Source organism: Centruroides vittatus, unplaced genomic scaffold (assembly GCF_030686945.1).
Source record: "Centruroides vittatus isolate TY-2023 unplaced genomic scaffold, ASM3068694v2 contig_1381, whole genome shotgun sequence".
In the NCBI taxonomy this organism is placed as follows: Eukaryota; Metazoa; Arthropoda; class Arachnida; order Scorpiones; family Buthidae; genus Centruroides; species Centruroides vittatus.
The window spans coordinates 718343-742969 of NW_027120867.1; the positions used below are offsets into that span (position 1 = coordinate 718343).

Below are 24627 nucleotides of genomic sequence, written 5' to 3' on the forward strand. Positions count from 1 at the left end.
TTGTTCCCAAGTGTAAGATGGCAAATAACGATCAAATGTTGTAGTGTTATCAGATTTTATTTACAAATTTTAATTATTGGCTAATTTTTTGCTAATTGTTAAAAATGTTTGCAAACTATTAAAAAACATACTGTCATTAGCAATACATGTGTGCAAAGTTTCAACTAGATCAGAAATTGGGAAGTAGATGAATTGCAACTTTTTACCTGGACAGACACACAGACAGATGGACAGAGTAATTAATGAAACTTTAAAAATCCAGTAATAAGTTGCTTAACTTTCCCAGGAACATTTTGCTAATAACAAGTAAAACCATAATTAAATCTGATCCCACTTGAGATATGACACAATCCCCTTTATCTCCCTATCCTGTCAACCTTTAACCACCAAAATTTAATAGCATCAATTCCCCTAATACATAAACTTCCCTGAAAAGGTTCAGAAATTTTTGGCAAAAAGTACAGGAGTTATTAAGCTGCAAAGAGGATAAGCAAAATAGGGCCCCTACACACAAACATTCATAGATACAGGAAAACCCTGCAAATTTTTTTGCATTTCTCAATGTTTCAAGGCCCCGAGTCCAAAAATGTAAAAATCTTGGTAAGGTCATTTTTTTTGACAAATTGCCAGACTTTTCACATTATATATAACAAAGCCGGAAAACTAAAAACAGGAATACATTAATTAAATTTATTTTTTGTAACTAGGTTTTTATATTTTTAACGTGAAATTCTTTGCCAAAAATGGTGTGTATTTTTGAATATTTGTTATTCCTAGAAAGCAAGTTAATTCTTGGGAGAAACATAGATATGCATTTTATAGCTACTTTCCAGACAAAAACTTTAATGAAGAAAAAATTATCGACCTTAATTCTTGTCACTGAGTAATCAATACTAGCCCACAAGTTACACTGCTAATTATGACTTAAAATTTAGCTGCAATTATACCAAAAAACTGACACATTTTCTAAAATTATGTTAAGCAAAAAGTCTTCTGTTTCTGTGGTAGACAGGATTTTCAGTTTTAAATAATATTTTGTTTAGAAAATTATTCTGTTTAAGCAGGTTTCCATTTTGTACAGAATCCATTTTCAACAGGTTTTACTGTATTATATTGATTTTTCTAAATTCTTTACATTTAATATATTTTATATTAATAATTTGAATGTTAAATGATTTTTTAATTAAAAAATAAAGTTACTAAATATATTTTGTAAGAAATCTTACTTTTCCATCTGTATCTTCACTAATACGATAATGATAAACTCTTCCTTCATAACGAAGAGAAATAGATCTTTGTCCTGGACTGCTTTCACTTTCTCTAACTAAAAAACTGCCATTAATGCCACTACTAAGTAGATATTCAGCTGCATTTCTAGAAATGGGACCATGATACCATGAATGTTTCTCAAGGCTATTAACAGGTGTTATGTAATTACTAGGAACCCAACCAATATGTCCAGTACGAGACTGTGCTTCACACCATTCTCCTGTCCTATTATAAGACAAAACTCTTACTTGATCACCTGCAAGAAAAAAAATAAAAAAAAAAAACAGATAAATAAAATACAACAGGTAGCAGCTTTAAAATTAAATGTTTTCATATACAGAATATTTTATAAATTATACATTATAGTAGAAAATCTCTTAAATACCAAATATGAATTACATAAATCAAACAGCAAAAATTAATGAGCTATTTTTACACTATAATTCATTCAACAATAGCACAAAAATAATCTGTAAATTTTGACCGTTGATTTATCTACATATATGGACTATTTTAAATTACATATTTATATTAGAATAACTGCATAAACTCTAGAATAACTGCATATATTTTGGATATAATATAACTTTGTGAATATCATTTTCAGTTATTTTATAATATAGATAAAATAACTGAAAATGATATTCACAAAGTTATATTATATTCAAAATATATGCAGTTATTCTAGAGTTTATTCTTTCTTCTACGGTATATAATATAGAATATCTTGTATATAAATTATTTTAAAAGTAAATTAAATAAACAAGACATAAAAGCCAAAAAAAACCTTTACAAGAGATAATAACTAGATTGAAGACTCCATTTTAAAAAGGATATAAATAAATTTACAATACTGTAATGTAATTTATAGCAAGATTACTATTGTTATACATTTTAACTTATTTTTTTTAATTTTTAAAGAATGAAATGAATCAATGAATGCTACACTTAATGTAATGAAAACTTAAATTTTACAAATATAAACACCTCTATGCCAAATAGTTATATTAAAGACAAATGATGCCAGATCAGATCAGACTATTACTGCTACTGTTAATAATTAAAATAATTTCACTTAAAGAAGATGTTAGGTGCCATCTCTTATTAAATTTAATAATTATAATTTAAATTATTTAATTAAAAATTATAATTATTAAGTTTATTAAGAGATGGCATCTAACACCTACCTCTAGTACCAAATTGTTTCATAATTTATTAGTATTATAGCCATTATCTAGCCCAATGACATTCGGATTTGGTTGGCTTGTAGTTTTATAATGTACTGGGTTTTAGTGATATTGTTTGTTCATGTTACATATGCATTTTTTAATAGTTTAATGTTTTTTCAATAGTTTAAATTTCAAAGCTGATAAAAGAATTAACAAAAAACAATATGTAAATAGACAAATATAAACATCTTAAACCTGATTGTTATAAATAAAGCCAAACAAATGCTGGATTATATAAGGCTCTGTTACTATTACTATAATTAATTAAATGCTACATAATTTGGCACTAATTAATTATAAAAATATTAATTTAATTATAATTATTAAATTTAGCAAGAGACAGAGCCTAATACCTGCTACTAGTGCCAAATTACTTAGCATTAAATTAATAATAGCAATAGTAATATAGCCTGATATATTCCAGTAATCATTTGAGTTTAAAATATGTAAACAGGCTAAACTGAGCTGCATATATCATGCACATGGAGAAAAATAGTATAGTTAAAAAAACAGTTGACAAAGTCACAAGGTAAAAGAGAGAGAGTTCAAATTTGTTTTAGGCATGAGAATGACAAATGGAAAGAATCATCATTGTCTTGTTTCTATTATTTGTGCAGTCATTTCTCAATTATTATGTTTTTAATTATATTTGTCTTTTGTATTATTAAAAACACTTATTTTATGCTTCTTACTTGAAATAAAATTATTTGGTAGAAAGTGGTCATTTCTAAATAGTGAAGTAATTCCCACTTAATTTACTCTTTGTTAGTAATTGCTTTATGCTTTTGTTGAGGTTTAAGAGTATTATTTATTCTGTTTAGCTGTTGGTCCTATGATGATTTTTATCTTTTGTTTAAAATAATTATTGTCCCTTTATATTCTATATCCATGGTTCCAAAATTTGGATTGTGAGAAAAGCTGTGGATGGTTGCAAGAGGTATCACAATCTCTGACATTTTGTCCTGTACTTCATACATTATACATTTGCCACCATGCTTGAACCATTGCACATTTCTCAAATCCCTTTTTAGCAGAAACATCTACAGGATAAGAGCTTTAATTTGATACCTGAATTGTATTTTTAGCTCCAGCTGTTTACTCAAATTAAGTCAAAAAACTGAAACCTTCTTTCTATTAATATACAGATTGCTATAGAGACCATTAGAATGTTCATAATAGTAATGATGGAAAAATACAAGAAACAAAAAATAATTAACATTCAGTATGGATGATGATAATTTGTAATGTCCTTCAATAAATAAAATAAAGATATGTCGTACTAACCTTGTATAGCTTTGCAGTTACTATTTAAAAACGTAACACAAACATTTTCGACCCACTTCTAGGGTCTTCTTCAGGTGTTTTATAAGTTTTTCTGGTGTGACTTCGATTTTTAACCGTTCAGGTCTCCAATGCTTCTATCTTCGGAATTTTTTAAAATTTCAAAATTCAAATCTCCAAACGATGCATGCTTGCGCCAGTTGTTATAGCATTGCGTCATAAATAGCCTGCCAGGCTCTTGATAGTTGTTTTTCTTCTTTAAAATTGATTGACAGGCCTTTGTAGTCTGCTTTAAAAATTTCTAACGCCTCTAGATTCCGTAGTTGGTTTATATGTCGGGTTTGTCGAATCATTGTCGCTTGTTGTAGGTTAGGGATAAAGTCGCTTTCATTGGAATATATCACTATGGCGGTATTGCCTTTCTTTTTTTTGATGTCTGTTTTGTGCTCACAGAGGCGTTGTTTCAGCGATCTTTTTGTAGATCCGTCATATATGAGGTCCCTATCAAATATTTTAACGGAATTTTATAAACTCCCGATGTTTTTTCAATTTCGGCCTGATCTTTCTTGTTTCTCAACATGGTGAATGTATCTGGCTTACGTCTGTAGGCTATTTTTGCATTAATGTAAGCTCCAATTTATTGATATAGGGACTGCATAGGGTGCTCATATGTTATAGCTATACGGTAGGGAGATGCATCTTGTCGTGGATCCTTTCCTGGGATCCCATTCAATTGGTCTTCGAGCTGGTTTCATTGGTTATTGGCCATTCTATATATTAGGCTTTTATTGTAGCCGTGACTCTCAGTAATTTCTGCTATTTTCCTTATTTCCCTCCATTGGTCTTGTTCTTTGCTGCAGTGTGTGTAGGCTCTTCCGATAAGCGCTCTAAAAGCTGCCATTTTGTAGTTGTATGGGTCGTTCGAGTCAGCTGGGATATATATCGGGGACAGCACTTGGTTTTCGGTGTATCTTTGTGTCATATCTGCTACCATTGAATGTTATACTAAAGTCCAAAAAAATGAGCCTCCTTATTGCTTATTTGTTCCAATTTAATTGTAAGGCCATATGGGTTGCAATTCATGCATCTTATAAATTCTTTGATGATTGGCTTTGTCTTTCATATGATGCATATGTCATCAATGTATCGCTTATAAACTTTAATATTGGGATGATTCACGAACACAAAATTGTGCTACTATTTTAACACTTGGCAATTTTCCATCTTTATTTAGTTGATACGAATATTAATACGTTTTGGGCACTGCCCCTCATTAGTTAACATTAGGCTCTTTATCAACTTTAAAGGTACATACACAAGGGTGATGTGGTTTTTTACATCTGCCTTAAAAACTTTCTTAATGCGATATTTACTAGTGAGCCAAGGTCATCCTCAAGTTCCTTCCCAATATTGTTTAATATTGGGAAGGAACTTGGGGATGACCTTGGCTTCTAGGAGGCATACTACAATTTCAGCTAAGTCCCCTGATAGTGGGCTACCCATAGGTACCCCTCTTTTTTGAAGAAACATCTTCCCATTTAGTTGTAAACATGATGTATAACGTAGTATATGTGATAGTTCTAGTATTTGTTTTTGGTCTGCATTGTTTGCCATCTTAGTCATGAGCCAAAAAATAGGACCACAGAAACAGGGCTCTAGTTTAACTGATGGGTACAGCGTCTTAAAATCTAAAATGGTGATCCAGAATTCTTCAGATGGTTCACAGTTCTGGATGGCTTCAATTACTTGTGTGGAATTGAAAATCACAAGCTGATAGCCTTCTAGGTGTTTAGCCAGGAGCATGTGTATCTTCTGTTCTATTTTTCTTGTGGGTGTGTTGGTTTTGTCTAAGATAGTAATTCCATCCCTTGTTTATGTGTTTTGGCATAGGCAAATAATCTGGGGACTGCTGGTGAGGCTATTGTTGCATTGCCTAGTCCTAACTTCCTTGCCAGTTGAGTGTGTGTAAATCTATGGACTCTTGACTGGAGCTTGTCGATGAAGTCTTTTCTTATCTCCTCGCATTCCATGTCCTGTATATATTTCTGTAAGATGTATTGATGAAGAAGAACTCCTATACCACCATCTTTCTATTAATATACAGATTGCTATAGAGACCATTAGAATGTTCATAATAGTAATGATGGAAAAGTACAAGAAACGAAAAATAATTAACATTCAGTATGGATGATGATAATTTGTAATTTGTAAAAAAAAATGACATATAAACCAACTACGAAATCTAGAGGCATTAGAAATTTTTAAAAGCCTGTCAATCAATTTTAAAGAGGAAAAACAACTATCAAGAGCCTGGCAGGCTATTTATGATGCAATGCTATAACAACTGGCACAAGCACGCATCATTTGGAGATTTGAATTTTGAAATTTTAAAAAATTCCAAAGATAGAAGCATTGGAGACCTGAATGGTTAAAAATCGGAGTCGCACCAGAAAAACTTATAAAACACCTGAGGAAGACCCTAGAAGTGGGTCAAAAACATTTGTGTCACGTTTTTAAGTAGTAACTGCAAAGCTATACAAGGTTAGTACGACACATCTGTAATTATCGCTTTGTTTGCTAGATGAATTTGAAATAAAATAAAGTTCTGACTTTTGGTGTTAATATATTTAAAACCAACAGAAACAGAAAAACATGCAAGTAATTTTGACAGTTATTTCTCATCTTCAAGGCATTTAAAGTTCAAAGTCTGATTTGTTTTTAAAAAACAGAACAGTTGAATTTGAAAAAAATTCAATTCAAATTCTAACAAAACAAAGAATTGGTTACAAAAATTTGATGAGAATTGCAGTTTTTGAATAAACATAATTGAACATGTTAGTATTTATACAGAAAGTCAATATTGGATGTGAAGTGATCACAAAATAAAGAAATTAATTTTGCCTTTATGCCCTTATATTTTACTTTATTATATTATTTTTGACTTGGGACTTATATTATTAGGACAATTATACTGGTGTATCGGTTATTTGCAAAAGGAGAAGTTCTTAATCAAAAAAAAATAAATTTTTATTTTTCACCTATTGTTTTATCAGGAAAAACAATAGGTGAAAAACAAAAATTTATTTTTTTTGATTAAGAACTTCTCCTTTTGCAAATAACCGATACACCAGTATAATTGTCCTAATAATATAAGTCCCAAGTCAAAAATAATATAATACACAGAAATTACATTAAATAATCACAATTTTCCTAAACTGTGAATTATAGGTGACTACAACTAATAAGTTTGTATGCAATATTGATTCTTAAAACTACTCTTCTACTAGATTATCTTTAATAGTGTCAATGGTTAACGCAGCAGTTTATACAGAAATAACCGGAGATCAGGAATGCTCAAAGTTGGGCAATTACACAGATGCATGCAATTAATAAGTATAGTTCCCACAAAAAGTCATGCTGATTTTAGCTCTGTTAGAGTAGTTGCATGTCAGCCCAAAGAGAAAATAGATGTTATCACTAGTTTGGAGAGCTCAGTGAGATCTGTTTGCACTGTCTTATATCCCTTGGTGTTCTGGCCATAGTCCTGATGTAATATGTAGTAACATTGTTCTGTATATCTTTTAGAGCTATCTGATAAACACGTGATTTTTCTGAGTTCATAAGAGTACCTGTCATTACAGAGTATCCTGCAGAGGATAGGGTGAGGTATGACAGGAACTATTAGGTTGTACAATAGTTAATAGAAAACAGAAAATAATGTTGTTACATTCCTCACAAGCTCAAATAACTTAAATTTTAGTTTAAATTTACAGAAAAAAAGTAAAAACAAAATATTAAAAATTACAACTTTCTACATGATACGAAAACATTCATAGCCATTTCTAAGGAGCAGCCAAAAAGTCTCTAGTTAACAACGCTGTTTTTTAAATTCTTTCAGTAAATCCATATTGTTTTTGCAGATTTGTGGTTCACTCCCATGGTTTTAAACTATTTAAAGCTTCTAACAACTCTTTTTTACCATGAGATAGTTACATCTTTTATCTAACTTGTAACATATTTTATGCCAAAGAAATATCTCTATCCAATCTAATGACTCTGTAATGTTCTTTGATTCTTTCACAGATGCTGAGGTTTGAAACCCCTATATAGTCTCATACAGATTCACTCTCTGCTTAGAATTGGTACAGCGGAACCTCGGTTAACAAACTTAATCTGTTCCGTGACTCTGTTCATTAACCAAATTGTTCATTAACTGAAGCAATTTTTCCCATAAAAATTAATGCAAATACAATTTATCCGTTCTAACCTTCAGAATTTTTGTAATTTTATTTGTAAAATGAGTTTTCTTTGATGAAAATATAGGAAAACGTGGTATCTATCATTACAACAACAAATATGTAAACTTTATTTAATAAAATAATGCTGTACACGCCTTCGTTTATTGTAGTTGGCAGTGGAGGAGTGGAGATGTACAGAGCTTAATGCTTGGAAGGAGAATCCCTCCATAAAAATATCAGGTAGCACTGCATCGAGAGATTCTTCGAGTCGAGGTCTCTTTTGATAAGGAACAAGAAAGTGGACTAAAGTTGATTGTCTTACTCTTTTTAATCAAAATTTTTCTAAAATGGAGTTTCTCGATAAATTCCTGCACATCATTCCATTTTCTGCAAATTTCATTTGCATACATATGATCCTTCCAAACATAACTATGTTACCACACTGGCCCAATGTACATCTGAGCCTGGGGTGTCCTCCTGTTGGAATGAAGCTAGACTTTTGCAAAAGATATTTGATACAGATAAATTACAAATAGTTGATGCTATTAATAATGTAAAAGCTGTTGTCTGTATATGTGTGAATTCCTTATAACCCCTGCAATTTTTGTCCAATCCAGATTAAATTTTTGATCATATATTCTAAATTAAAGTATAGGCTACTTATTTTGCAGAAATATTAGCTATGAAATAAACATTTTATTAATTTTAGATTGGACAAGCATGACAATTTTTAGTAGAAATATATAAAGCTAAATTCAATGGAGGTTGCATCAATAATAATTACATTTCTTTACCTCAAGCATGACAATACATTCTATATACCATACTATAAGCTTACTAGACATTCATTTAACTTCTGTTCTTACATCATTTTAAGTACTTGTTTTTATTTAAAAGTTATTTTACACATTTTGATTTATTTGTCATCTGTAAAGTTACAAATTTTTTTAATCATTTATTTTATTGTGTAATTTTTGAAGTGCATCAAAGTGTGTCATATTTTATCTTGCAATTTTCAAATCACATTATAAGCCTATGAGATATCCATTTTCCTACATTATTAAAAATGTTTTTACTTTTAAAATTTATATTAATCCATTGTATTTATTATATGTAAACCTTACATTGTGTTGTGTCATTTAATTTATGTAAATTTCAAATCATGTCATATTCTGTTTGGAATGTCTCTCCATTTTTGAATGTTCTATTTGTGGAACAGGTTTTTTACCCGAGGAATACCTCTGAACGAGGCTGAAAATGTTTGTAATTCCCAATAAATGTTGCTGAAGTAATTACATAAGGTGTCTTTTGTGTCAGCATCAAAACTAATTTTAGAAAAAGAATGGGTTTAATACTTTCAATAATGTTTATATTCCTGATAAAATTGAAATATAGCAGAAAAAAAACATTTCTTTTGCTTAAGATATTGGAAAAGGATGTTTCAAATTTTACAAATTGTAAATTATCCATATACAGTCAGACCTGTCTGAAGTCAAATTTTAGAAATGAAATTCGTGGTTGATTTTAAAAATGACTTTGTAAAAGAAACTAAAACTTTTTTAAATTCAAATACAAATTCAATAATAATTAAAATAACATTTAACAGAGAATAAATCTTAAAAAACAAATTTGATAAGGAATACACTTAATAGATAATAACTAATATTTTTTAGCTATTAATGAATTTATGCAAACGTTATACTTTTGTTCAAAACTCAAATGTCAACAATTAATCTTTATGCAAATATTTTTGTAAGCCAAAACAACTACTGTTATAATATGAAAAGAAATTTAGTTAAAGATGAATTGTAATCTGACAGGACAATAAGAATGTATCATAATACAGGCTATACTAGTAAATTCACTATTAATTCAAAATCTTTCAAATAAAAATTATTGCGAAAGGTAATTTAAAAACCCACAAGAAAATCTTAAAACGTTAAAAAGAAATTAGTTATTCACATTTGCAAAAATAATTTCAAGAAATTTTTAAAATTTTGTGTGTAATTTTTTAATGGTGATGTTTTTTTAATTTTATCTATTTAAAAATGATACATTCCTATAAGAAAATAGCAACAAATTTGGCAAGTACATTTATACTTCTACACCGATGATTTTCAACTGGTGTGTGCCGGAAAAATTTTTGATGGTTATTAAAAATAAATTATTTTCGAAAAAAGCTAAAAGAACAATAAATGTACATGACAAAATTAAAACCCCTGAAAAACTCACATAATCAATTTAAACTCTTATAATAGATAAACATATAATCCCAAACTCTCACAGTAATTAATCGGGCTATTCTTATGGTATAATTATTTTATAAATTATTATAATTATTAATTTAGATAAGAGATGGTGTCTAACGTCTACCTCTAGTACCAAATTACTTAGTTTCTAATTATTAATTATAGCATAATAATAGCCCGACTAATTATAGTGAGAGGTTTGGATTAGTATCAATATATCAGGCTTCAGGATGTTGATATATACATATATATAAAGTATACGTAATGTAGTAAAAAATATATATTCATAAGCAAAATCATATGTGCATAACATTGGGTTATTTCATTTAAAATGATATTTTCTTTAAATCAGAAATGTATCTGTGAGATAAGCAGAGGGTCAGGGCTTTATCCTCGCTGACCACTTACACTGCACGGGTTGGTAAAACCTGATCTCGTTGTCGTTTCGAATGGCTAGGAGGACAAAAAGTGAGTGGGGAGGTGCGTCGGTAACTCGACAGGCGTCTTTGATTGACAGGAGACAGGTTAACAAATAAAACATTTATTGAATAACTAGATTACTACAATATCGGTTACAAGGCTATTCTACTATATACTATGAGAGTAAATGCGGTTAACATACGCCTGAATGCAACTATATGCAAGTTGCAGATTCTAACTAAGACGGCTATGCGTTAAGCCTAATGCCGTTGCAGGAGAGAGAGAGTTTACAAAGGTCCTAACAAAATACCTCTTGGGGTGAGATTGGACGATATAATTCGATGTATGGCGGTTGCTGACAATGTGGAAGAGTTACTCGTAGGTCCTCTCCGACGAGACTTCGTTCCTGGGCATGGAGACAGACACAAGTACAATAATAACTTCCTATGCGAGCGCGCAAAGTTCCGGTTGCACGAGCTTTTATAGAGTTAGTGTGGGAAGCTGTCGGTTGTTGACGATGACTTGCGAATTCTTGACAGCCAAGTGTCAACTTTCCCACCTAACTGCTGATAGTTGCCGGAGACCTCTGCTCCGTTTCTCCGCGAGGAATTGTTTCTCTCGGGGATTGTTTACACTAATTTGTGAGAAAAAAATGAAAGTTTTCTTTCATTTACACAGATTTTCCCGCTAAAATCCACAGTCTCACATATCTATAATCGTCTATATTTAGTTCAAATTATTTTAACTTAGAAACAGCTGAATATTGGGTACATTTCTAAAGGCAATTATCATGCCACTTTTAAATGCAAATTAAAACATAATGTTAATTGCTTTTCTTGTGTAAATGAAAATTATTAATTTAAATAACTATTGTTTAAACCCACTGCTGTTTTAAGGAACAGCAACACTGTTTTATTTAATTCACAAAAAATATAGACAAAAAGAGTGGTTAAGTGGCAAGTAATATGATGATAGAATATTTATAAACACAACTTTTAATCACGTGATTTTTTTCTGTGGAAATTTAATTATAGGTTCAAGTGTGCCATGAGATAAAAAAAAGGTTGAAAAAACTTCTACAGCAAGATTAGTTTAGTTATATAAATGTGCTATTTTTTCACAAAATCATTAGCTAATGTAACTCTATCAGCAGAGTCAATTTAATAATGAAAAATTTCAAAAATAGTGACATTTCTTAAATCACTCTCAAACCTTTGTGAGGAATTGAGCCCAAAAACTTATTTTATTTTCTTGGATCATTATATTTTGTTTAATTTTTACTTATTTTAGGAAGTCTGTATTGTTAAAAGGGCAAAAAACTCACTTCTTCTATCAAAATTAATGCTGACATGCTAAAGAACAATTACTGTTTGCGAGACACGTCATTTTATGTGGTATTATTGAAATAAACAAGTGAGATCATTCTATACATATTTGTGTTCTTTCAGCTGATTGCAGAGAGAACGTTTAGAGGCCGACGACGGTTTACAGATTGGGTAGACCGCAGTTCAGAAAAATGTCATTGCAGAGACAGTGTTTCAAGCTTGCCACAATGTAGACAGTGATTAGAAACAAGTTATTTGACCTACTTTCTAGACTCACTCGACAGCAGATTTAGAGGGCTTTTTAATTTGAGCAATAGTTTTGTTGGTGAAGAAGTGGATATCATTCCTTCATAAATGTTGTAAACGATACAAATCAACAAAATTATTCATTAATTAATTGCTTGGAGCAAAAATAACAAAATGAAATATTTTAAATTTGTTTTAAATGTTCCGATTCCGATATTCAAATGGGTGAAGACTTAATTGTAATTTTAATTAGATGCATTTATTTACAATTCGAGTATCGTGTCAGTTATAAAATTTTAATGCATTTCAGGGTCAGTGTAGTTACAGAACATTCTGTTAAACAAACGAGAGAATTTTAATAATTACCAAAATCTTTTTATAGAAATAAAAAATATATAATAGTAATAATAAAATATTTAAAATTATTCATTTCGACAGTTACGAAGGGAGACAGTAATACGATGTCGAAATAATTCCTTAAAAACCTATTCCAAAGACAAATTTCGAATTTGATATAAATTTTCTAAATATGGATTTGTTGGTATTTTAAAGCGTATTGGCGGCGAAATTAAATATCGAAATGGAAAAGGGTCGTCATTAACTGCCGAACAATGGTTGTTGACGGCCTTGAGATTTTATTTCCGGAAGCTTTCGGAATATAGCTGGTGACCTTTTCTGACATTACAAACAAATAATCTTATTGGCCAATCGACCCCTAAAACAGGGGAGTAATGGCCAAGAAAGTAAGATCCAATGTTTTGCCGAAGTTCGTGTAGAGGGCATTCAGAAATAGATGCTCATCGTCTTTGCAATGCATTTTAAACCACAGTTCAGCCAGCCAACGTCTATAGGCCGTTCAGTTGTTAAACATCATTTAACGTAAACTCTCTCTCTGCAATCGGCTGTTTGTGTCAAAACATCAGCTTTGACATCTGTTCCACACAAATTACTAGCATTTTAAACTTATAAAATTGACAGCATAGTTTGTTCATGTAAAGCTGGGCAATCAGGAAACTTTTTTGCCAATTCTTAATAGTCAAATTCACTCTTTCTGTCAGTTACATTTAGGAGTTTCTCCTAATTCTAATTTCCAAATAATCATCTGTTTTTCATGTGGGAATAGATGAAAACTTCTATCAGGCTCCTGCATGGCTTTGGAATTGCAATCTAGAAAGCAACTGAAAGTTTTGTTTTTCTATTGCTATTAACCTTTACTGCTGAAAACACACAAAAATGTTTCAAATGAATTCAGATAAAATAGTTTTGTTTTTAAATTAAGCACCAGAGGGTAAGCATCCAGTGAAAAATAGTTTTCTTAGGTGTTTTCCAACTGCACCAAGACCAATGTATACAATGATTCTGAGTGTTATTTACTGCTTGATGCAGATAGGTAGCATAATTAAGCGTCATAAGCCAGGATGTGTTTGTCTTAATAACACAGACATATAGTGTACTTCCATGCATATCCACATTTGAGTGTAAGTGAAGTAATAGGTTTATGTGGATTGCAGTGGACACAAATATACCAGACATTATGGTACGATGACATGCATCTACAATGCCATCTGTAACCAGCACAACATGCAAAGGATGCTGCACAGAAATTTGAGTGGTGCAACATGATGTTAAATTTACAGCATGTCAAACCACAACACCTACAGCATATTTTATGGACTGGCAAAACATTGTTTTCCCAGAATAAAGTGTATAACTGTCACCGTGCTCTGCTATGCATGCAACATACTTGATACAAGTGCATTTTATCATAAATGTGTTGTATGGAATTTAAGACGAGCAGCTTCTTGGTCTCATATTCATTGACAGCATACTGACCAAAATTTGAACATCTTAAACCTGATGGTATTTGAGTGACTTAAAGACTTGCCATTGACACAACTACTGCACGTTTGGTACCACTAAGATGGCATGCTATCTCATTCCTGGACAGATGGGTATCAGTGACTTACGGAATAGGTTGATAACCATTGAATAAGATAACATGGCTCTGTTTCATGGCCACCATGTTCCTCAAACTAGATCCCACTGGATTTTTTCCTGTGAGGTTACCTAAAAGTATTCAGTGTATGATGCATACCAGCAGAGCCATGTGATATTGGCTGGAGAGATGCATATGGGAGACCTGTGAAACAGTGGCACCAGGAATCTTATGTACCATCCAAAACACTATGCTTAATCATCTATCAATATATCTTCATATTGCCACTAAAAATGATTATTTTGAACATGTTCTCTAACAAAATAAAGCTCACCTTTTTTTGTATAAATTTCTGCAACAACATATCCAACCAACCCAATAATTAATTTAAATATCAAACAAACAGACAGATTCTTTATCAGGCTACGTAAGACAAATCAATTATTAAGTAATTCAACTATATATAGGGGTATTAAGTAAATCACCTGCTTCTAGTCATAATAATTAATTTATTTAAACTTCTGCAATGTCTTTATTCTTTATAGTCAAGGATTATGATAAATTATCTTAAATTGATTCCCTTCAGTTATTTTAGCACTGAGACAAGCATGCACCACACATATATTTGTACAATGATGGAAAAAAGCTTTTGTTTGCACCTGGACAGATATTTTAGTGGACACCCTGGATATAATTTGAACAAGTCCACAAATCAAATCGATTATTTTAGTATTAATTTTTTATCAGTTAGAAAATATATTCTATAAAAAAGTAATTGTTATGAATGTGACTTAAAAGTTGATGTGATTTAAAAGTTGTGACTCTATTTAATATTTATAATGATTCAAAAAATATGTATTTGTATTTTAATAAACAATTTATCTGTTTAAAATAAATTATGTTTAATGGCAAATCTATTTAAGATTAAAGATGAATGATTGTCAAATTTAGCTGATTAACAATGAATGATTAATCGCAATTGTATAATCATCTAATCATACAATTAGTTGTTAACTAATCATTAACAAGTATATTTTTTCAAATATCTTCTAAGATTTAATTTGTTTACAAAGGACAGAAAGACTTTGATTATTTTCTGTCACTATTGATCAGTAAGAAATATCACACACCCCTATTGGTTTCTTTCAGTATGCTAGTAAGCATGCAGCATACTCCTTTCTTATTTCAGTGATACAATTAGTATATTTTTATATACACACTGTGGTGGTGCATGAGAGGTGGGGTGAAGATGGAGTCGAGAGAAATAATGAAAGCTGTTAAGTTCTAATAAAGGAAATCAAGGTCTCTTTTGCTTAGTTAGCATTCTGTCACACTGCATTCTAGCTGGCCTGCTTGCTTGCTAAATACTTCATGACAGACTTAAAACTGATGCAATTGGCACACAAATAATTACACTCATTAGCTGCATAAAATTCTTAAATTAAAAACACTGGAGTTCTTTGCATTCTCTCTTCTTGAGTGACCAATATAACTAGCCTAACCTATAGCTAAGATTCTATCTAGTTTTCAACTAACTTGTCTGGTTCTATGATCTAGTGCCCAAGTAAGATGTCAAACCAAACACCAAATAGTTTTATCCAAATAATGTACTATGATAATTTGCTAATAACTTAGTATAATCAAAATTATCACAGTAAACTATTTCTGTCTAAGTTTCTTGACATTGATTCAAGATGGCTGCAGCAGACGTTTTCATTGTGAAAACGTGAATGTCGGACGTTCAGCTCAGCCTTCTTGTAAGCCTAGAAGTTTGACAATGGTGTTTGGAACGTCGGTGGAATCATGCTCGACATTCCAAATGCTAATGTCAAACTTCTAGGCTTACAGGAAGGCAGAGCTGAATGTCCGACGTTCACATTTTCACAATGAAAACATCAGCCACAACCTCTCTAATGTTTTGTCGTCTTTATTTTTTTTTAATATGGAACATGGATTATATACTTTCTTGGTAATTCTATACTGATGCTATCTTGAGCAAATATGATCAACAATTTTAATATTTCTGGTGGTTGCATTTTTTCATTATTTAATTGATAAATTAATTGACTTATATCACAATTAATTCCACAAATCAGACAATCGTTCAAGTGAAATAATTGGCACTCAACAAAACAATATGAAATAATTGGCAATGTAATAAAAATCTATTTGTTTAAAAACAAAAAAATTCTTTTAAGAAAATGCTGATGGCATGGGAAATTAATCAATCAGTTGTGATAATTGGCTATAAATGAGATTGAACTTATTCCTTAAAAATACAGTGAGACCATGCTTACGCGAGGATGTGTTCCTAGACAACAAAGCGCTAAACAAAACAGTGTTAAACAAGGTCATCTTAACAGGGTAAATAGGAAAAGGGGAACATGCAATCAAAAATAAACAAATTTTACTTTAATTTTAAGTTATTTTTATATTTATTTGTATAATAATATATGTTAAATAACTCATAAACATATGCACACAGAAATATAAAGTTCATTTTTTGTGACAAAGGTCCTGGCTCTTCTGAAATTCTTGTTTTTTTGAAATAAAGTTGTGTAGTTTCATTTGTCGTCTTTCCTTAAGCAAATGTTGGTAGCAGGAGAACGCATCCAAAATGCCTCATCTTGCTTTTGTACTCCTTTCAAAATCTAGATCATTTGCTACAATTTGATCAATGATTTCGGTTATCGTTACCAAACTTTTACTATGGAAATCTGTAGAGAAATTTTTTGAGTTCTTCGTTTTCAGAATCACTATTTTCTAGTTCTACATGAATTCCTTGTTCTGCCAGTTCTTGAAGGTCGTCATTGGTAAGACTCTCACCAGAAACCTGCTGTAACTCCTCAATATCCTGCTCGTCTACATCTCCAAGTCTTGCTGTATCGATTAGTTTGACAAAGTCAACCTAACAATACAGTGATATGCTCTTCTCGTTGAGAATTCTTCGATACCTTCAGCCATAACTTCTTCCGTGCATTTATCAGTTAATTCTTGCCAAGCGAAGTCGATATTGCCTACGGCATCCATGATGTTATATTTTTCCAAAATTGCACCAAACAAACAAAGATTTAAAGAAAGTGCATCTTTTTCTGATTGCTTCGTGTTTGTAAATAATCATATTATATACGAATCAATGAAATGCCGTGATAATTTAAATCAGCATAAATTTTGAGCTTTTTTCAAGGCTTCGAGCAGACCACATTATATCAGATCAGCGTTAAGTGGGTTCTTACTGTATATATTTCCTAAAACTTATTAATAGTATAATAGAACATTTTTAATTTAAATAAAAATTTCAGACTGAAAAAACAAATACAAAAAAAGCTAGTAGTTTCAAATGGTTGCTATGATTATCCTGAACTATCATTTTTAACATTAATTTAATAATTTTAAATTTAAAAAATGCTTTTCCAATGGAATGATTATTTACTGATTACACTGATTATTGGAGAATTAATCATCAAGTAATGTTTACTTGGTGATGAGCCAATTAGTATGATTAACAATTAGCAAATTATTAATTGGTACATCTCTACTAAAAATTATAATATAAATTAATATAGTTATAAAAATAATAAGTTTTGTTTGTTTCATATTTATGGAAATCTAACCAACACAGAATTTATAATCAAATATCACCATACTTTCAGATTTAGTACTTTAGATTTAGATCCCATATCCCCATACTATTTATAACAATTCAATGAGAGAATCATTTCATTATTTAGACTTCTATAGCATTAAAATTTAGCTAATATCTAAATTTTCGATTTGTATCTTATAGACATGATTACAGTATTTATAATAAAACAATCCCATAAAAGTTTCAAAGCAGTTGATTTAAATAAAATTTATGCACAAATGCTTAGATCAAATTTGGATTCATTTTATTCTCATATACAGTAGAGCGTCGTTTATCCAAATCAATTGGGGACTGGGGTTGTTCGGATAACTGATTTTTTTGGATAACCGATTATGTACGAAAAAATATATTAACCTATCCAATGTTGAAATTTTTCTCCGTTGCGTGTCGCTTCGTGTTGAATTTTCGTCGATTTTAAGCCTAACAAAAATTTTTATAATAATAATCAAGGCTATCGTATCGTTAAAAATTATTTCTTTATTTTGTACAAACGAAATGAATATATTGAAAAATAAAAAACAAACAAATTACACTTTAGAAGTTAATCTAGTGTCAAAAACGTTCGATTCGGCACGACACAGTCCGACTGGAAAGCTTTCGGTTAACCGACGTTTCGGATAAACGCCGCTCTACTGTATATTACTTATTACACTAATAAAATATATAATTAGAAAATATATCTAATACTTTAAAAAATAAATATCATAAGTTAAAAATAAAAATATTAAATTTGATAGTTTATTGAAATTTATTTTTTAGGGACTGTTTAATCTACAGGTATTAATACCTTTAGATTAAGTGGTCCATGTTTTTAATCTTATTGAACATATTCATATTCAATAAGAAAAAATATTCTTTAATAAATAAAATTTAGATTATTATGATTATATCTTATTCTGTTACCTGATCTTAATATCTATTACTAGACATTGATTTTATTGTATATACAGAATATTCAATGCAATCTTTTGCATATAGTGTATATACAAAAGACTGTATTGAATAATTATCATTTATAATTACTGAAATACTATCTTTAAATATTTAAATATTTTGTATTAATTGATAATTCATTATTAAAATAGTCAATAAATTTTTTCAAATACTGTAATTTTGTGCAGATAATTCTTGGGTGATTTGTGTTTAAAAGTTTATTTGAAAGTGGATGCAAGTTATGCAATGGTACAGGTTACTTGCTGATTTTAACTTGCAATTGCAAACTCATCAAATAACTTTTCCTCTGTCTACAGTTAACAAGAGCATCTTTAAAAAATATGAAAAAATCCTCATGTGCCTCAGACATTCACTTATTATTATTATTATTATAATTTTTCCAAAATCAAAGAAAGCACATATAAACATCTATCTATAGTCCTTCAGTTCATTTTCTGTGTACCAATCCACATTTTAATTATTATTATTAGGCATACCTAATTGAATTTGTGTCTTAAAAGCTGATAAATTTCCAGTAATTCCCTCTTTATATATAATAATATCATTTTAGAAAACAAATTTAGAAACTGACAGTCAATTTTATTAAATGTTACTTACCTAACCAGGTCATTTTTGATGAATGATTAGTCAGCTCATTTACAGTTAAGATATCTGATGTGATAACTGTCATACTATAAACTTACTGTCTTTTATCATTGATATAAGTCAAATTTTGATGACTAAAATAATACACATTTAAAACAGCAGACCTAGCTTAATTTTCAATCTAGTTCACCTTGCTTACACACAATAGCATTATTTTATGCCAATTTATGAATGAAATCAGAACTAACAATGACTTCATTCCCATCTTTCATTTAATTCATTTTTTGAACTTCATAGTTCATATATCCATTTTATATTAATTGAAGTAACACTTGTATAAAATTTAAAATATTGTTAAATAATTTTTAAAGTTAAAACACAATAGCAAAATAAATCTGGGTAATATTTTCTAAATAGTAATTGGATGACAAACAATTTCTGTTTTTTCATTTCTTCATTACAATCCATAAGAGCTTTACCATTATAAGGAACATCTTTGGTAAAGATGATATAGTTCTCAACAGCAAATAAGCAAACTAAGCAATCAAACTTTGAACCTGTACCATTGGATATTATTCAAATTTATTTTAGCCAAACTAGCCATTATAGTTACTTAAAAGTGTATTAATTACTTCACTAAATAAGATAAAGTTGAAAAAACCAAAAATGTTTAAAAGGAAACCAAAACTGGAAAAATGTCAATAACTCACACATCAACACCTTTACTACAAGGTACAGTTTTAACCTGGCCATCTTCAGGTATGAACAGACATAAGAAAAATGCCAGCACTGGATAGGAAAAATGAGAATAAACAAGCAAGCAAGAAGAGACGGACTAAAAGAGAGAACTGTAAAGTTGAAGCTGAAAGCAAATTTGTTGCTAGAAGAGTCAGTCAGTAAAAATAGACTGTCTCTGACTCCCTTTTTTCATTATGTATTTTATATTATGGTCCTAATAAGAGCATTAACCTCCTATTGTTCATTATAGGAGCCTCTTGAAATGCAAGATCTTATTTTATGATGATTCCCCTACTTCAAGATATTTCTTTCCGTATCAGTAATTATTGTTGATTTGATTGGCTTTTCAGAAATTTATTGAAGTGGAAAGTTAGTGTGAAGTTTCTTCTATGAGGCTTACAGAATTGGGTTCGTTCTCAAAATCTGTTCAATAAATTTTGATTAAACTTTGCCATTTTCCATTAATTGCGATGTGGAATCCAAAAATGCAATAAAAAATTGGAGTTTTATTTCTGCTTTAGTAATTTTCTGTGGGTATGTGATAGTACAGGTTAAATGCCACTACAGGTTATCCACACAAAATTACGATAATTACACATTTTAATACTGACAGTATTTAAGACTATGGTAGATATTATAAAAATAACAAAATAAGATAAATCAAGAGTTAATGTTCATTTTCTTTTTAAATAAAGGAATTAAGATAACTTTACTAAGCCAAATAGTCACCATAAATAAATTACGATAACTTTAAAAAACAATTATAAACATTAAATTTTTATGTAGGCCCTAATAGTTTTATATGAAATTAAAATATAATGAATATATAATAATAAAGTAAATATTAATAATCCATTTCAAGTATACTGAAGATATTTCAAAATAATACATACAATTACCTTTTTTTAACGAAAGCTGATTTTCTCCACCTGACTGAAAATCATAAAGAGCCACAAACACTTGAGGATCAGTATCTTCTTGAGCTAAAAGATTTTCTTTAGAGGTCCATCTTGATGCCCCATCACTTGGTAATGTTAGGCAAGCAGGATCATCAGCTAGATCAGGAATTTCTGGGAGTGGCCGACTCTGAAGTAAAGCTTCTAGAAAGGAAACAAAATACACTGATTCTATGGAAATTTTTTTGCTTAAAGTAAATTTTCTGTAAAGTTATAGCTAAGTAATCTTTTCAAAAAATTTTATAATTAACTAAGATGCTAAAACAAACATTAAGAATTTGTAAATATGTATGAATAGATTGAAAAGTTTTGAATATTGGTCTTTATTTTTATTTAAAGTATGTATTTATTTACAACTTTCTCTCTTATTTATAAAAACAATCTACAGTAAAACTGCAATATTTTAATATGTAATGATTAATTTTTTTGTATTACACTTTCAAATTTGTTAGAAAAATTGTTAAGTGCCACTTAATCTATTCAAGTGTAATAACAGTGTTAAATACTTTAAATGGTACAGTACATATATACTATATATTTTTTAATTACATGTTTATAATACATATAAAACCAACTTAATAATACTGTCTGATAGTCTAACATAACCAGAACATCATCATATATCATTTCGGTTCCAATTCTATTAAATAACATTGAAAATTTCATTACAAAATTTTACTAACATTTTTTCAGTTCATATCAAAAAAGTTTGAATTACAATCATTATAAAACTGGCCATATAATTATCATATTCTACAATATTCTAATTTACTAATTTCAAATTAATCTGAACAACAAAAGTCTACATTAAGTATATTTTTTTTAAACATTAATTTAAAATAAAAATTATGCATTATTTGCATAAAGACAACACAACCCAGGACCATTTTCAATTGAAAATTAAGTAGACATATTTTAAAGTCTTTTTCTTTAATCCTTTTCACCATCCAATGCAGATTTATTATATCTTCAAGCCAACTTACTGTTACTTCTGTGTTCAATGGCAAAAAGGATTAAAGAAAAAGACTTTAAAATATGTCTACTTAATTTTCAATTAATTTTCTGCTTATTTGTTTTGAAACTTTTAAGTTTTCTAGTTCAAAATATACATATACAAACACCACTCCACACCAGGATATATGTACAATAGACACAAAACCAACTTCTAGTCTGTATAATACAAAAAACAAACACTGCACAAACATTTTCCAACTCCTTCTGAGTTCTTCAGGTATGACTGAATACTTACCTGATGGAATGTGATCAGAACTTGTGCCTATTTTTAAAACAACATAATTCAAACAACTGTTTGAAAATATAAATACAAATTTAATGCCGAGTAAGCATTGTCGTGTGCATAATGATCATTCAACTAATGACTATAATGTTGTATCTAACAGGGCCTGCCAGGCTGTCAACAAAACCATTTCTTCCTTAAAATCTATACAGGATCTCAAAGTTAGCTTTAAAAATTTCTATGGACTCCAACCATCTGAGATGCTCTGTGTGTGATTTGTGAAGAAAAATTTGGCTCATGTGAAGTCTGCAACTACTTCTGGGTCTGCCATGTACGTAGAGAGGGCCATGGATGTTCTGGAATGCACATGTGTATTCTTCTTTGTATTAGACAATGCTTATGCAGCATTAAATTTATATTTTTAAAAATTTTTACAAATAGGAATTAGTTCTGATAACATTCCATTGAGTAATTGTTCAGTCGCACCTGAAGAACTCTAAAGGAATTGGAAAATGTTTGTGCAGTGTATGTTTTTTGCATTAAATGCACCAGAAGTTGGTTCTGTGTCTGTTGTACAAAATTATATATTTAAAAAAACTAATAAAGATTAATAACAATTTTATTTTTTAAAATTAGAAATATTAGTTTCTAAAATAAATTTATAAAGACCTTTTTTCTTAATTACTTTTATTTTAGCTGAAATTCATAATGAATGTGAAATAATGAAAATTAAACATAAATCTGCTACAACTATTTTATGTAAAGTCATTTAGAAATTTACTTAATCATGTAATTTTATTCTGAAATTTAAACTACAATACACAAATAGTAAAAGCATATAAAATATTTCTTAACATTTTTCATTATATAAAAGCATAATTTTTCGAATATAATTTAGATAAATTTTAATGTTTATTGTCAAATTAGCATAAATAAAAATAAATACAATAAATAAATATAAATTATCAGACCAAACTGTCCCTCCCAGAAATATGGAATTTCCAGAAAACCAATTATTTTTTAAACTAGTTTTAAATTTGGTAGACTAGTACAACTGTAATTTGCTGCATATCTGCTTTTGTTTTGATTTCTATGGTATATGTGTTGTACTGCACAAGTTCTAGTGTGACTGCTGGTATATAATGTGTTAAATACAATTTCACCCAACCAATTGATTCCTGTAATTAATTGAGCTATAAATCAGCAATTATTAATGATTTTAATTTAATATTACAGGTAGACATTAAGTGCCACCTCTTATTTAAATTAACAATTATAATTTTTAATACAGTGGAACCTCTATATTCGTAATATTCGATATTTGTCACATTTTAATGACTTTTTTATTTTTCCATATTGGTCAGTATTTTCTGTATTTGTCATCATTCTCAACACTGAAAGTGGCACTACAATTGCATGCCCGCACCGATCAGCTAGCTGTAGTTAATCAGTCTGCTTTGTGCGGTCATCGTGTGTGTTGTTGAGTTATTGAAAAATAATCAATGTGAGAAGCCAAGTTCCCATTGCTCCAAAATAGCACCCAAATGTTCCTATAGTCAATCAAAATACAAATACATTCAATGATATGATAATGCAATTGCCTACTTCAGAAAAGTTTTAAAAAGCACACAAAAATACACAACACTGGACAAGTTCTTTATTAAATCAAGAGTTACTGAATCATTGGCAAAACAGACCTCATGATTATAATTGAAATTACCTAATGTCTTAATTGCTATGTCTTCTTCTAAATAATAATACTATATTAATAATACTGTTGTTTCCCTTCTGTCATTATACTGTATTTTTTTAGTACAGTAAAGATAAAGTTTTACAAACAATATAATTTTTATTCTTCTACCTTGTTTTCAGGATAGAAATAGATTAATTGAATATCAGTTATTTATTATGAGAATAATTATTTCTATATTCATTATATTCCATATTCGTTAGGTCCTTAGGTACAGATTAATGACAAATATAGAAGTTCCACTGTAATTTATTGTATACAGTGGTGCCTCGTATAACGTACGCCTCGAATAGCGGACGCTGCAAACAACGGACTTTCTGTTTGGCCGTTACGTGACTCGAGCAACTGACTGGCTGCGAACAACTAACTTTCCGGCATAATTGGTAACTGGTCCATGGGTGCGTTCTTTAATAGTGGTTGCTTTGCGTCTCCGCTACTACGGGAATGCACTGCTGTTTGTAGGCATTTAGGAACGACGGTGAAAGAAAGAAAGATGGCAGCGCCCGCACCATCGATAGTATCGTGATGGAGGAATCTATAATTCTAAAATATGAGCTTTTAAAGGCAA

The 24627-nt window shown here is 29.9% G+C and overlaps 1 protein-coding gene across 7 annotated transcripts in view; it reads right to left on the reverse strand.

Annotated features, from left to right (window-relative positions):
* Positions 1–24627, reverse strand: part of Abl (tyrosine-protein kinase Abl) — a 94417-nt gene that overhangs the window by 40976 nt on the left and 28814 nt on the right. For 4 of the 7 annotated variants that reach the window (XM_067289361.1, XM_067289360.1, XM_067289363.1 and 1 more), the window contains 2 exons: positions 21010–21216; positions 1227–1525 (listed from right to left, as the gene is read on the reverse strand). In XM_067289361.1, the coding sequence (XP_067145462.1) occupies positions 1227–1525; positions 21010–21216 (506 nt within the window). The remainder of the gene's footprint in view (positions 1–1226; positions 1526–21009; positions 21217–24627) is intronic. The other 3 variants (XM_067289367.1, XM_067289365.1, XM_067289364.1) reach the window with 2 other exon arrangements.